The sequence below is a fragment of the Arabidopsis thaliana genome, assembly GCF_000001735.4.
Source record: "Arabidopsis thaliana chromosome 1 sequence".
Taxonomy (NCBI): domain Eukaryota; kingdom Viridiplantae; phylum Streptophyta; class Magnoliopsida; order Brassicales; family Brassicaceae; genus Arabidopsis; species Arabidopsis thaliana.
The window spans coordinates 2,219,675-2,235,171 of record NC_003070.9 but is presented as its reverse complement, the minus strand read 5'-3'; the positions used below and the strand labels follow the sequence as shown (position 1 = coordinate 2,235,171).

The window sequence follows — 15,497 nt, the reverse complement described above, 5'->3', positions numbered from 1 at the left end:
TATAATCCTACTATATTATTTGGGAAGTACATTTTAAATGTAACCTTATTTTTTGTAAGTAATTATATAGGTATGCCATTAGAAATAAAATTTAAAGAGTAAATTAATTCATCTCTTTAAAAATTAAAAAGTCAAATACTAATTTAATTAATTAAATTTCATTAAAAAACGAAATACATTATTAATTTTCAAAAAATTAACCAATTAAAATCAACAAATTAGATTTGATATCTAAATTATCATATTAATTTTTTATTAATTATTATAGTTCACCTCTCATCTTTATATGATTCTATTTTTGCGAAAAAATAATATCATCGTTATAAAAAAATAATTAGAGTTTTTTCGCATATGCCATAATTTAAACTTTTAAAAACGAATATAAACTGTTCAATACATGAAAAAATATTATAACGGGTCAAAAATAGATTTAAGAAAATTTATTACTAAGTACTGGGTCATAATTTAAATATTTATATTCAATTTCATGCATATTATTTTAAGAATTTATAATCTTATATACAACAATAATTAATAACATATTAGATTTTTTTATGTGTATGATGTGATTCAATTTTTAATACAAGCTGGAAAATCCTAGAATTGACGGGTTTAAATCGATATTAATATAAGATGGTATACTACAGGTGAAACTCTAAAATTAACAATCAAAATACAAGTGTATAATTTTAAACACTAAACAATATAAATAATATCAAGAAAACATATACAACTCGCAGTTTACTATATATTTAAAATCAAATAAAATAATATCATATAATTAATATTTTAGATATTAAATTAATGTTTGGGTTTTTGAATACTCTTTTTAGATAACGGGTAATTTCCGGTCCAATCGGATATCCACGGGTTTAGTAAAACTCTACCCAATAAGGAAATTTCCTAAAATTTTAACCCGCCCTAACCCGATTTTTTGGTTCGGGTATTGGGTTGGTTATCGGGTCCGTTTTTTCGTCAGCCCTATTAAAGATAATCTAATATAGGCCCCAATTAGGTCCACAAATATAACCAAAATACTATACAAAAACTAATTCTAAGTTAGGCCAAAAATTAGATCCTCTAATACAAAGGAAACATGTTTCTTACCAAAATAACTTCTATACAAATTTTACACATTTACTTAAAATTACATATGTTGTATTTATTATAACAATAACATTTTTAAACAAAGTCAATCCAATGCAGTATTATATGTAAATAGTAAAACATTGAAAAATATTATGGCATCATTTTTATACTATACTATTTCTTATGTAATTCAAACAAAGTATACAATTTAATTTATACAAAATATTAATGCCCGTGCTGTATAGCACGGGTTATGATCTAGTCTTATATATATTAAAACACTAATTCTTTGGTTAACCACATAAGACATATATAAAGAAGGTTTTGGTATTTTTTCAATTGTTTATATAAATTTTCACATTTAGTTTAAATCGAATTTCTATAGTGAATTGTCTTAATTAATGTCAACTGAAATAACTAATGCGTTTATACTTGAAACTCTTTCAATCAACCAATAAGAAATATTAAAAGGATATACACCATACGAGCTTATTACAACGAAATATAAGTCTACGTAGTGGCTCTCGATAGGATGTTATGGCCAAATTATCTTCAAATGGTGAGAGCGAGTGAGATAGATAGAGGGAGACTGGCAGAAGCAGCGACACGGCAAAAATGCTACTCTCTTATCTTCTTTCAGCCTTAATTCTTTTTTGTTTTGTTTTACATTATATTCTATTTTGGTGCATATTGTGATATAATATCAGCGGACTTATATGGACAATTTTATGCCCAAAGAAAAGTTGACGAAGAGGTAGACCACTTTGAGTCGTTTGTCTGATTCTTCACGTCGTTTTATTGTTCTTTTTTTTTTTTGGTCGTCACGTCGTTTTATTGTTCAATTAATATCAAATAAACAAAACTATAAATTATATTACTAGTATTTGGATCTTAAATCCAACTCTCACAAAAACAAAAACAAAAAGCAAATTTCAGCGTGAACAATTGGCCCATTTACACAATTCGGCCCAATAAAAATTAGTCGAAACTGGGTAGGTTCAAAAGGGCATCAGAAGAACAAAGGCGGGAGACGAAAATGTCGCGATTCACGTTTCCCGCTACTATCAAATTTCATCTCTTTCTCGCTCCTACACAAAGTAGTATCGACCAAGAGATTGATTCGCAAGCACGGGTAAATTCCTCTGCCAAATTTCGTTTCCGATTTCCTTGTGTGACCTAACAACGATGCCTACCAACGCCGGGACAAGTTTGTCTTCTTACAAGCATATTGTAGCCATCGGAACGACGGTGAAATCCGAGAGCCTTGAATCTGCCGCATATGAGATTCCGCGGAAGAGAAAGATGAGATCGGATTCAGCGGCGGTGTCTGGTAATTCAGTCTCTACGCCGAAGAAATTGAAATCTCATCTACCAAGTTCTGTTCCCAATCCCGGAATGTCAGAAAAGGTAAATTGTTGATGTGCATAAGTTCAATTGTGGGATCAAGTTTCTTTAGGGAAACGAATAAGTATCAATCCTCAGATGTTATTTGTTTGCAGGAAGTTGTGGAAGATTCTAATGAAATTCTGAGATATCCAGTGAATTTGGCTGTGTCTGATTGTTTAGGCACTAAATCTAAGTGGAGTCCTAGAGGTAAACCAACGTGATCCATTAGATTCTTCAATTGTCTTATGTTAATCATATGTGATGATGATATATATATCAGTCTATAGATGAAGAGCAAATGAGAGCTGTGAAAGAGGCATTGCACGTGTCCAAAGCACCATCAACAATTCTTTGCCGTGAGGACGAACAAATTCGGATTTTCGAGTTTGTGAAAGGCTGCATAGATCAGCAAAAGGCTGGGAGTTTATACATATGTGGTTGTCCTGGAACTGGAAAATCACTGTCCATGGAGAAAGTAGTACAACAAGTTGGTGATTGGTCAACTCAGGTATCGATTTTTGTAGTTATACCATAACTTGTAAGTTTCTAAGCAATGTCATCGACGGAAAGATTGAACATTGGTGCATTTTATCAGGCAGGTTTGCCACCAGTGGATACATTGTCTGTGAATTGCACGTCGCTGAGTAAAACAACAGATATTTTCAGCAAGGTATAACTATAGACCTTAGAGTTCTTGATTTCAGTTTAATATTGATGCTTATAGGCTTATTTTGTTGTTAGATTCTTGGTGAAATCAAGCCTGGCAAGAATGCTAACACCAACTCTTCACCTCTACAACATCTTCAGAATTTGTTTTCTCAAAAACAAGAATCTTCCAGCTCAAGAATGATGTACGGTTGTTGTGCTTTGATTACATAACAATATTTCTGAAACAAGGCAGTGTTATCTTAATTCAAACTCTTTTCCAGGTTAATAATTGCAGATGAGATGGATTACTTAATCACAAAAGACCGAGGAGTCCTTTATGATCTTTTCATGCTTACAACTTTGCCATTTTCAAGGTGTATACTTATAGGTACTGTCTTTTGCGGTCTCAGCTACGATTTATGCATTTATTTCCTCTGTTCATATGCAATTGGGACTTACTCTGTCGTTTTTGATTTCCAGGTGTAGCAAATGCAATAGACCTTGCAGATCGTTTCCTTCCAAAATTGAAGTCCCTTAATTGTGAGAATTTCATAACCGTGTAACTTTGTTATAGTTTTGCATGTGCACTGAAAGTCTCAACTTTGAAAACATAGTGTTGACTCCTCAGCTGCTATTTCTACTATTTCTTGTGCAGGCAAACCTATGGTTATAACATTCCGTGCTTATTCTAAAGATCAGATCCTTAGGATACTACAGGAGAGGCTTAGGGTAATACATTCTACCTTGTTGCATGCTAGGGTGTCTTGTTTGTGTCAGAAAATCTATAAACCAAATAATATTTTATGTTGTTTCTGTATATGTCTCACTAACTTTTAAGCTCTCGGTTCTGACAGGTTCTTTCATATGTTGCATTTCAACCAAAAGCCTTGGAGCTCTGTGCCAGAGTAAGAATCCATGATTCCATATCCTTGCTAGTCTAATATTTTCTCTCGGTCATGAGTCAATCTTACTTTCATCTACCCATCAATTATTGATGTTTACTTTATCTGCATTGTGCCAGAAAGTTGCTGCAGCATCAGGTGACATGAGAAAGGCACTATGTGTCTGCAGGTGAGTTCAACATTTTCAAGTTTTTCTTCACAGAGTTTGTTCTTATTATTTGAAATGTGAGTAAGATAGTGCTTGGGATTCTTATGTCGTCAATACGTAATGTAGTAGTTGCTAATCTAACTAATGGTCATACTGACTCTCAATTAGCGAACAGAAATCTTACATTCTCCTCTTATTCAAATTTTCAGAAGTGCTCTTGAAATCTTAGAAATAGAAACAAGAGGATCAACTGGTCCAGAATCACAAGGTCCTACTCCAGATGATTCAGTGGTTAGTAGTATTTGTATATTTTTCTTTGATACGAATCTAATATCAAGGTCAAGGATGGTTATAGTCTTATAGACCTTGGTCTTATTGTCCTCAATATTGCAGGTGAGGATGGATCATATGGCTGCTGCATTATCTAAGACTTTTAAATCTCCTGTAGTTGAGACAATTCAGTCTCTTCCTCAACACCAACAAGTAAGTTGCATCCACATCGAGTCATGTTAAAATTACATTTATGTTCTAAAACTTCCATAGTTAAGCAAGAGTGATTTTACAGAATCTAACCGGAGTCATCACATACTTCTCTTGACACAATTCACAGATCATAATATGTGCTGCTGCAAAGGCTTTCAGAGGGAGCAAAAAGGATGCAACCGTTGGAGAGGTAAATTTTCGTCCAGAAAACAAAACCCATAACTTTCATTGAGTTCAAACCAAAAAATTGTCCTAAATTACTCATCTCCCTCCTAAATGACTCATCTACCTTCTCACAACTTCCACTGCAGCTTAATAAGTTATATCTAGAAATCTGTAAATCTTGGATGATTTCTCCAGCTGGAATCACAGAGTTCACTAACATGTGTACAGTGCTAAACGATCAGGTAACTATTATTGCCTTCTTTAACTATTTTCTGATGGCGAGAAGCTTATGGTATACTTCATCTGTTAACTGATGATAGTTAAGACTTCTTCAAAAGAGTGATTTTTGATCAAAAGTAGGTTTGTTGCTTCAGGGGATATTAAAAGTCGGTCAAGCTCGTAGGGATAAGCTAAAGAGAGTTAGCCTGAGAGTAGACGAATCAGACATCACGTTTGCTCTGCAGGTAAACAGCCTTTTTATTTTATTTTTTGCTAATCCTTAAAACTACTAATAAACACTCCTTCGAGATAAAATTACTAAGTCTAAACATCAATCAACAGGAGATACGATTTTTCCGCAACTGTCTACTGTGAGAAAAAAAAACTCCATTCTTACAAAGGAAAACATCTGGTGAAAACAATGGCCAACTAAGTTGTAAGACCATAGATAGTAAACTATGTGGGCCATCAATTAATATTATTCGGACAGTTAGTGAAAATTAGCCTAATTAGGTATTCTAATAACATTTTTCCCATTCATCATTTAGCATATGTATGTAGGGTCTCGCCATATATTAGTATACATTTTTATCCCCTGGGAGGATGTGTGTGAGCTGTGAAAGACTGAAAAGAGTTGGTAAAGTAGTGGGTTTAGTTTCTTTTTCCAGTAAAAGTGGTTAGCTTTTTCCCTCTCGTGCTGGACCTATCTCTTTGGTTTTATCATCATACACTTCGTTAAAGAATAGCGTAAATAGTAAACTCGAGAGTCTAAACAAATTATTGGCAAAATGTGTAATTAAATATGATGGAACGGCCGACGGCGGCTAAAACGTGTATCAGTGCATGCGTAGTAAAGCCATCCCTCATTCATTTGTTTAAATATCAATATAGAGCCCAAAAACAATAAAGGAAGCATTAAACACAAGAATAGAGAGAGAAGAAAGAAGAAGACGATGAAAGCAGAAGCAGAGATCATCTTCGTTACATATCCATCCCCTGGTCATCTTCTTGTCTCCATTGAATTCGCTAAATCTCTCATCAAACGTGATGATCGCATCCACACCATCACCATCCTCTACTGGGCTTTACCTCTCGCTCCTCAAGCCCACCTTTTCGCTAAGTCCCTCGTTGCTTCACAGCCTCGAATCCGTCTCCTTGCGTTGCCTGATGTTCAAAACCCTCCACCATTGGAACTCTTCTTTAAAGCTCCCGAAGCTTATATTCTTGAGTCCACCAAGAAAACAGTTCCTTTAGTCAGAGACGCTCTCTCCACTCTAGTTTCTTCACGTAAAGAATCCGGTTCGGTTCGTGTAGTCGGTTTGGTTATCGATTTTTTTTGTGTTCCAATGATCGAAGTGGCAAACGAGCTTAACCTTCCTTCTTACATCTTCCTAACGTGTAACGCTGGGTTTTTAAGTATGATGAAGTATCTCCCTGAGAGACATCGCATAACCACTTCTGAGCTAGATTTAAGCTCCGGCAACGTAGAACATCCAATTCCTGGCTACGTCTGCTCCGTGCCGACGAAGGTTTTGCCTCCAGGTCTATTCGTGAGAGAGTCCTACGAGGCTTGGGTCGAGATTGCAGAGAAGTTCCCTGGAGCCAAGGGCATTTTGGTAAACTCAGTCACATGTCTTGAGCAGAATGCATTTGATTACTTCGCTCGTCTTGATGAGAACTATCCTCCGGTTTACCCGGTCGGACCGGTTCTTAGTTTGAAGGATCGTCCGTCTCCAAATCTGGACGCATCGGACCGGGATCGGATCATGAGATGGCTCGAGGACCAGCCGGAGTCGTCAATTGTGTATATCTGCTTCGGAAGCCTCGGAATCATTGGCAAGCTGCAGATTGAAGAGATAGCTGAAGCCTTGGAACTCACCGGCCACAGGTTTCTTTGGTCAATACGTACAAATCCGACGGAGAAAGCGAGCCCGTACGATCTGTTGCCGGAGGGATTTCTCGATCGGACGGCCAGTAAGGGATTGGTGTGTGATTGGGCCCCGCAAGTAGAAGTTCTGGCCCATAAAGCGCTCGGAGGATTCGTGTCTCACTGCGGTTGGAACTCTGTACTGGAGAGCTTATGGTTCGGTGTTCCGATCGCCACGTGGCCAATGTACGCTGAGCAACAGTTAAACGCATTCTCGATGGTGAAGGAGTTAGGGTTAGCCGTGGAGCTGCGTTTAGACTACGTTTCGGCGTACGGAGAGATAGTAAAAGCTGAGGAGATCGCGGGAGCCATACGATCATTGATGGACGGTGAGGATACGCCGAGGAAGAGAGTGAAGGAGATGGCGGAAGCGGCGAGGAATGCTTTGATGGACGGAGGATCTTCGTTTGTTGCGGTTAAACGATTTCTCGACGAGTTGATCGGCGGAGATGTTTAGTTCTATTATAAACGTCGTCGTTCGTGCGTGTTTTGTTTTCAATCGCTTCTAACTTTTTTGGGTACAATTTCAGGTTGGTTTGGATTTGGTTAAAGTCGGTTTAAGTTTAGACATCAACTTAAATAAAATTCCTAAGAAATTGAATCACTGATTGAAAAATAGCACCTTCCAGACTAACATATACCATAAAGACTGCCATAGTTTTTGCTTCTTGAAGTACAGTATTTCACTTGTACATATAAGTTTAAGTAGTGAAAAGAAAAATCTTTAGTTTTAAAAACTTAGCATGTGTCTTTTTTGGTATCAAATAAGTAAGCATGACGAATTATCGCACCAACATTTGCATTAGCACGACGAACCATCTTCAAACAATTCTGCGATGAATCGAGCAGTTGCCAAAGAAGACGATCCTCCATCCATCAAAGCCTTCCTTGCCGCATCAGCCATCTCCTTAACCTTTTTTCTCTTCTCATCTCCACCGTCCATCAAAGATCGTACGGCTCTGGCTATCTCATCACAAGTCACCAAACCCCCACGACTCGACACGTAATCCATCCGCAGGTCCACCGCAAGCCCAAGCTCTTTCACCAGCGTGAAGGCGTTAAGCTGTTGCTCTGCGTACATCGGCCACGTTGCGACAGGAACCCCGAACCATAAGCTTTCAAGCGTGGAGTTCCAACCACAGTGAGACACAAATCCTCCTATTGCTTTATGGGCCAACACTTCCACTTGTGGAGCCCAACCACATACCAAACCTCGGCCTGCTACTCGGCCCATGAACCCCTCCGGCAACACATCGTTAGGATTCGTCTCGACGTCGCCGCTTGTTCTAATTGACCAAAGAAATCTGCAGCCGACGAGTTCCAAAGCTCGAGCTATCTCCTTCACTTGCGGCTCATCAACGCTTCCTCTGCTCCCGAAACAGAGGAACACCACCGATGACTCCGGCTGATCATCGAGCCACCCAACGATCTGATCCCGATCGACTGCTTCTTCGTTCGGACTCGCTCGATCTTTCAAGCTGAGAATCGGTCCGACCGGGTAAACCGGAGGGAATTTCTCCAGGTGAGAGAAATAGTCAAACGGGTGCGGCTCAAGCTCCGTGAAGGAATTAACCAAAATACCCTTCGCATCTGCGAATCTCGGCGCTAGCTCTACGTAAGCCTCGTAAGCTTCCTTATTGAACAATCCAGGCGGCATAAATTTCGTCGGAATAGCGTTTATGAATCCCGGAACCGGCAATTCTTCATCGCCGGAGCTCAAATCGAACTCAGATGCGATTTTCCGATGCCGATCCGGAATATATTTCATCATCCCCAAGTATCTAGCGTTACACGTAAGGTATATGTAAGAAGGAAGATTAAGCTCGTTGCCAACATCTTTTACCAATGAATTGCAGAATAAATCGAGAACCAAACCGGCGACTTGAACCGAATCTGAGCCTCCACGACGCGACGCGACGATGCTGGAGACGGCGTCTTTTATCAGAGGAGTATTTTTCTTGATGAGTTTTACTATGTAAGCTTCGGGAGCTCTTTGGTAAAGATCGAATGGAGGAGGATCTTGGATAGGGGGAAGGTCGTGGAGACGGATTTTGGGCTGGGAAGCGATGAGAGATCTGGCGAAGACGGAGGCGTGAGGAGAAGAGGGTGAGGATAAGTTGAGAATAGTGATGGTGTGGATCCGATGGTCGAGATTGATGAGACGCTTGGCGAATTCAATATGGACGAGAATATGACCTGTGGATGGAACTGGAATGAAGATTAGCTCTGTTTCCTTCACCATCTCTCTTCTTTTCTACTTCGGCTTGAGATTTGTTTGGAGTAAGACAAATGTGGAAGTGGTGTTAGTTGGTGTCGTGGTGTCGTGTGAGTCTTTGATTCATGGAGCTCTCTGTAATGCAAACCAGTCCTTTACCAAATGAAAATTTCTAAAATCCATAAAAAAATCAATTAATTTTTTGTGATAATAAGAGAAAATATTGGTCATCCATCAACACCAAACGATGCATGTGTATTTATCAAGCCAACAAAATGTAAAAAATGGAGATATACGTGAACTTAAGAAAACATAAAAAAATTTGGTTGTAATTGACATTTACTTTAACAATAATTATGTCATGTGAGTGTTAGAATGTGGTTGGTAATTAAGGTTTTCAGTTACAAAATTGTCTGTTTCTTAGATGATGATAGAAATCACTTTACATTACACTTGTATCGAGCTTACTCAAAGACTACACAGCAATGGTTGTCGAGAAATTTACACAGCAATGTATTATGTATGGGACTTTTGGAATTTTGGTCTTCAAGCACAAATGGCGTTGATTAACATTTAGTCCATAATAAATTGATAACATTTGTTTATTTTTATTACAAATTACAAAATTATCTTGCTCTGAAAGTGAAATGGTCAAAACTCAAAAGTGATCCCCAAGAATATCTTTGATAAAATTACATGTGGCCACCGTAGAAGACCCACCATCACCAACAGCTTTCCTCGCCACTGAAGATTTTTCTATAACCTTCTTTCTCACGGGGTTATCACTATCCATCAATGATCGGACGGCTGTGGCTATTTCATCGGCTGACACGATCTCCAAAGTAACCCTATCACCATCCGCCACGTAGTCAAGCCTTATCTCCACTGCTAAGCCCAACTCCTTCACCATCTCAAATGCGTTCAGTTGTTGCTCCGCATACATTGGCCACGTTGCAATAGGTACACCGTACCATAGACTCTCTTGGACGGAATTCCACCCGCAGTGAGAAACGAATCCACCTGTTGCCTTGTGGGCCAAGATATCCACTTGTGGAGCCCAACTACACACAATTCCACGGCCCATTGTTCGATCGACAAATCCTTCTGGAAGCGGCTCCTGAGGATCGCCATCTCCCGCCATGTTCGTACGGATCGCCCAGATGAACCTGCACCCGATAAGCTCGAGCGCGTGAGCAATCTCTGTGATCTGAGGTGCAGGGAAGACTCCCATGCTCCCGAAACACAGGAACAAAACCGACGAGTCTGGTTGCTCGTCAAGCCACTTCATCATCTCTTTATATTGGGCCGAAGCTAGACCCGGATTTGTACGGCCCGTTAAGTTGAGAACCGGCCCAACAGGATACACGTGAGGGTAATCTCGTCCTTGAGAAAAATGTTCAGCAGCATAAGGCTCCACTTGGGTAAATGAATTAACCAAAATACCCTTGGCTTCATGTAATCGCTCGCCGATTTTGACCAGAGACCCGTAAGAGAGTTTATCGAACACACCTGGCGGCAGAACCTTGGCGGGAACACGGTTCACAAACGCCGGAATATGTAACTCTTCCTCGCCGGAGCTCTCATCGAACTCCGACGGAGTCAAACGTTGTCGTTCCGGGAGATACTGTAGAACCCCTAAGAAACCAAAGTTGGAAGTCATGAAGATATAGGAAGGAAGGTTTACCTCACGGCCGATGTCGATCAAACCAACGCAGAAGAAATCAAGAATCAAGCCGGCGACATGACTACTACCACCTCCGGAAGATGATGATGATGAGACTAAATCTTGGATGGTTTTTCTGAGACAAGGTATGTTTTTATGGATGAAATCGAGGATGTAAGTCTCGGAGGAAGTGTCAAGAAGCTTGATCGGAGGTGGATCGTGGATCTCCGGGAGACTGATGATTCGGATACCAGGCTCGGAGGCTGTTAGCGAAGCAAGAGAAGCGTCGGCGTGAGGAGCGTAAGGAAGATTCATGGAGAGGATTGTAATCATAGAAATCCGACGGTCTAGATTGAGTAGACGCTTTCCAAACTCGATCGTTGACAAGAGATGGCCGGTCTCCGGCAGAGGAACGAATATGAGCTCTGCTGTCTTCATCTCTTTACTTTTTTTTCTTTATGATTTTTCTACTGAAACGCTTGTTGCTTTGGTATGTATGAATTTATGACATATTGATATGGTAGTGGAGTCCCATGTGTTAAACTAGAAAACAAGAAAAACTGATTATAATAATAATTAGGCTTGACAAATTTGTATTTTAATCTCTTGTTTGGGACCTTGAGCATACAAAAGTGGAACAATAAATTAGCAACATTATTGCTTAGTTAGATCTCTGGATCTCAGACATTCAGATATCTGAATGATGTGTATTAGAATCTCCATTGCAGAAAAAGAAACAGCGAGACAATTATTATAAATTGACGCTAAAAAGAGTAGTAGAGATATCCTACTGGTACTGGACTTGAAACAAAAGTTGAAGTGGAAGACAGCGAATTTTATTCTCTGTTTCTTTGGCCAACAAAAGTGTGGAACATTGATTTGGCAAAAATCAAAATCTCTGGTTTTGAATCCCCCTTAGCTTAGTTAGTATTAGTTGTCCGTATCACTTAATGTCTCTCTAAATGTCAAGAGATGAATAGGTTTAGTAAAATTAGTATGTACTGTCTGATCTGGTGACCCTAAGTTTTTAATTTAAATAACCACTTCTTTTAAGAGAGACGTTGTATATGATTTATATACGAATGTGATATTAGGTGAATATCGTGTCATCCGACAAAACACGCAAAATCCATGCATGTAAGTAAACACAATGTAATGCAATTATCAAGTTAATGTAATGCAATTATCAAGTTAATGTAATGCAATTATCAAGTTAATGTAATGCAATTACCTTTGATTAATCGAGGATTTTGTTTCTTTGACTTGGTATCTAGTTTTGGGATTTTTCCTGACCCAAAGTCAAACGTAGTTTAAGATAGTTTTTATGTTTAGAAAAGGAATGTTAGATCCAAAGAGGACTTTTTTCAGCTTCATTGCTCTCTTAAAATCTGTGGTAATCTCTCTTCCATTGTTATTCTTCAAGTAAATAATGCCCTTTGCTCCTCTCTCAACACCATTTATCTTATAAACCCTAGACACTCCGCCGAATTTTTACCCTTCTCCACTGGTCATCCGCGTTTTTTTTCCGGGTCTAAGGTCACCGGAAAAATGGCTTTCCGGCGAGTGTTAACCACTGTAATCCTCTTCTGCTACTTACTAATTTCATCTCAATCCATTGAATTCAAAAACTCCCAGAAACCCCACAAGATCCAAGGACCAATCAAGACTATAGTCGTTGTAGTCATGGAGAATCGCTCCTTCGATCACATCCTCGGTTGGCTCAAATCGACCCGACCCGAAATCGACGGATTAACCGGCAAAGAGTCAAATCCCCTCAACGTCTCCGATCCAAATTCCAAAAAGATCTTCGTCTCAGACGACGCCGTCTTCGTAGACATGGATCCGGGTCACTCATTCCAAGCGATCCGAGAACAGATATTCGGGTCTAACGATACATCCGGCGACCCGAAAATGAACGGATTCGCACAGCAATCAGAGAGTATGGAGCCTGGAATGGCTAAGAACGTTATGAGCGGGTTCAAACCCGAAGTCTTACCGGTTTACACCGAGTTAGCGAACGAGTTCGGAGTTTTCGATCGATGGTTCGCTTCAGTACCAACTTCGACTCAACCGAATCGGTTCTACGTTCACTCAGCTACTTCTCATGGATGCTCAAGCAACGTGAAGAAAGATCTCGTTAAAGGGTTTCCTCAAAAGACGATCTTTGATTCGTTAGATGAGAACGGACTCAGTTTTGGGATTTATTACCAAAACATCCCTGCGACGTTCTTCTTCAAGTCTCTTCGTAGGCTTAAGCATTTGGTGAAATTCCATAGCTATGCACTTAAGTTCAAGCTCGACGCTAAGCTTGGGAAGCTTCCGAATTATTCTGTCGTGGAACAGAGATATTTCGATATCGATCTTTTTCCGGCTAATGATGATCATCCGTCGCATGACGTGGCGGCGGGTCAACGGTTTGTTAAGGAAGTTTATGAGACGTTACGGAGTAGTCCACAGTGGAAAGAGATGGCTTTGCTCATTACTTATGATGAGCACGGTGGGTTTTATGACCATGTTCCCACGCCGGTTAAAGGTGTGCCTAACCCTGATGGTATCATTGGACCTGATCCGTTTTACTTTGGGTTTGACCGATTGGGTGTTCGGGTCCCTACCTTTCTGATCTCCCCCTGGATTGAGAAGGGCACTGGTATGTGATTTGTTATATTTCTGTCATTGTTGAACATTTCGCTCTTACTAATTTCAGATAGTTGAGTTTATATTGATCTTTAGTATTGAACATTTTATCTCCAGCTTTATGTTTAAAATGTTACATATGATTTCACTTGAACTAATTTCATGTCTTAGTGACATGACTTTGTTCATGTTAACCCCATTAGTTTTGATTCTAATTTCTTACTTGAATCTGCTTTACATCAGTACATGTAGATTAGTCTCCCGTCTTTGTGATTTTGATAAGACTGGTGTGGGATTGATTTCGTTGCAGTGATACATGAACCTGAAGGTCCAACACCACATTCACAATTTGAGCATTCTTCTATCCCTGCAACGGTGAAGAAACTCTTCAACCTAAAGTCTCACTTCCTTACAAAGAGAGATGCATGGGCTGGTACATTTGAGAAATACTTCCGTATCCGAGATTCTCCTCGCCAAGATTGTCCAGGTCTGTTTCATTCTCTACCTCATTTCCCACTCCATTACATGCTCTCTGCTTTTTTGGCTCTAAATCCTTTGCATTATGTAATCACCAAATAAGGGCCATTACAAATATGTAAAGTAATGTTTCATTAAGTATCTCACCGCATTTGTAGACAGTTACAGTTGGTTGAACTTGAGTCAACATAGTGTTTGAAAGATAGTCTTGAGGATTGCTTCGATTGAGAGCTATTAGTGCTATAGCTTTGTTTGGTTTATTAATGTTAATTCACGTCAAGGAAATTAGAACTTGCTTCTTTATCCGAAACAATAATATTGGAAAAAGAGTTATACCTTAGATTGCCTTCATCAATTTCTTACCTTGATGACGTCTAACAGAGAAACTGCCGGAAGTGAAACTATCGCTGAGGCCATGGGGAGCAAAAGAAGACTCAAAGCTCTCAGAATTCCAGGTGGAGCTGATCCAACTGGCCTCTCAACTCGTTGGAGACCATCTCCTAAACTCATATCCAGACATTGGGAAGAACATGACAGTAAGTGAAGGCAACAAATACGCAGAAGACGCTGTTCAGAAGTTTCTGGAAGCAGGGATGGCTGCACTGGAAGCAGGAGCAGACGAAAACACTATAGTCACTATGAGGCCGTCTCTGACAACCAGGACCAGTCCCAGTGAAGGGACCAACAAGTATATTGGAAGCTACTGAAATCTATAACTAAAAAACGGATTTTATGTAAATATATGTGCCCTCTGCATGTACCCACTTTTACTTAGATGCATATATGATGTGGTGAAAGTATATATATTATATAATGGATCAAAGAATATGGTAACGGAATGTAGTACCCTTGCGATGATTGTCGGGTATGGCCTCCATCTCCATAGTTGGAATGGATCGAGGCTTCCTGTAATACTAAAATGTATCCTTATCCTAAAATAGACAAAGAATCATTGTATTATATATAGATTGGGCCCATCTGATTGGCTAATCCGATCCTCCCAGCTCTTTCTTGGATGTTGAAGTTTAAAGTGCATGAAATGAAGAAGGATGGATATCTTAATGGCCAAACTTAAAGACACTTTGATGGGTAAGAGACACCATAGAGCTAACTTCCATCATGTAATGTTTTAATAAATAAAACAAACACTACATGAGACATGTTTTTACAAACCTAATTCACCTACCAAACTTCAAATCTAATAACATCCTATAACTCTTCCGTATTACTTAAAAAGAAACATGGTAAGAAAATATAACAAAAAACAAAAGTTTTGGCCAAACTCAAGACGTTAAGGTTGGTTAGACATGCAGGGGAAGCATTCAATCAATCCATTTAGATCAAGTTCTTGAAGCTTTACAAAACATTTAGTGTTCTTAATCTCTGTTTTCACCAGTTTAGTGTTCTTTAACTCTGTTTCTCTCTGTTGGTATGACATTTAGGAAAGTGTCCTAAAAGGCCAAGTAATAAATGAGTTTAGAGAACACAAAATCGACAAGGCCCATGCTGGTGACTATAGGCAAGTAGATATATTCTCTTCT

General features: G+C 39.2%; 5 protein-coding genes across 6 annotated transcripts; 3 read left to right on the top strand and 2 right to left on the bottom strand.

The window, feature by feature from the left end:
- Positions 1-2,154: 2,154 nt before the first annotated feature.
- AT1G07270 (Cell division control, Cdc6) lies at positions 2,155-5,728 on the top strand (the record flags this gene model as incomplete). Of its 2 annotated transcripts, none has more annotated exons than NM_100601.3 (16): positions 2,155-2,496; positions 2,589-2,682; positions 2,763-2,983; positions 3,071-3,145; positions 3,217-3,326; positions 3,405-3,511; positions 3,604-3,663; positions 3,779-3,852; positions 3,978-4,028; positions 4,145-4,194; positions 4,383-4,464; positions 4,567-4,656; positions 4,784-4,846; positions 4,968-5,063; positions 5,196-5,285; positions 5,383-5,728. In NM_100601.3, the coding sequence occupies 16 exons, from the start codon at positions 2,275-2,277 to the stop codon at positions 5,413-5,415; spliced, it is 1,518 nt and encodes a 505-aa protein (NP_172207.2). In that variant the 3' UTR covers positions 5,416-5,728. The 2 variants fall into 2 exon arrangements, with proteins under 2 accessions (NP_172207.2, NP_001322699.1); NM_001331686.1 differs by having other exon boundaries at positions 2,275-2,496; positions 5,182-5,285; positions 5,383-5,652.
- Positions 5,729-5,814: 86 nt separating this feature from the next.
- Positions 5,815-7,578, top strand: UGT71C3 (UDP-glucosyl transferase 71C3). The gene has a single exon (NM_100600.4). It carries the CDS (start codon positions 5,994-5,996, stop codon positions 7,422-7,424), a length of 1,431 nt encoding a protein of 476 aa, NP_172206.1. The 5' UTR covers positions 5,815-5,993; the 3' UTR covers positions 7,425-7,578.
- UGT71C4 (UDP-glucosyl transferase 71C4) lies at positions 7,564-9,413 on the bottom strand. The gene has a single exon (NM_100599.4). It carries the CDS (start codon positions 9,207-9,209, stop codon positions 7,770-7,772), a length of 1,440 nt encoding a protein of 479 aa, NP_563784.2. The 5' UTR covers positions 9,210-9,413; the 3' UTR covers positions 7,564-7,769.
- A 234-nt stretch (positions 9,414-9,647) lies between these two features.
- On the bottom strand, positions 9,648-11,547 carry UGT71C5 (UDP-glucosyl transferase 71C5). Its single transcript, NM_100598.4, has one exon. It carries the CDS (start codon positions 11,281-11,283, stop codon positions 9,841-9,843), a length of 1,443 nt encoding a protein of 480 aa, NP_172204.1. The 5' UTR covers positions 11,284-11,547; the 3' UTR covers positions 9,648-9,840.
- A 606-nt stretch (positions 11,548-12,153) lies between these two features.
- On the top strand, positions 12,154-14,991 carry NPC1 (non-specific phospholipase C1). Its single transcript, NM_100597.4, has 3 exons — positions 12,154-13,492; positions 13,790-13,966; positions 14,338-14,991. Exons 1-3 carry the CDS (start codon positions 12,394-12,396, stop codon positions 14,661-14,663), a joined length of 1,602 nt encoding a protein of 533 aa, NP_172203.2. The 5' UTR covers positions 12,154-12,393; the 3' UTR covers positions 14,664-14,991.
- The last annotated feature ends 506 nt before the right edge of the window (positions 14,992-15,497 follow it).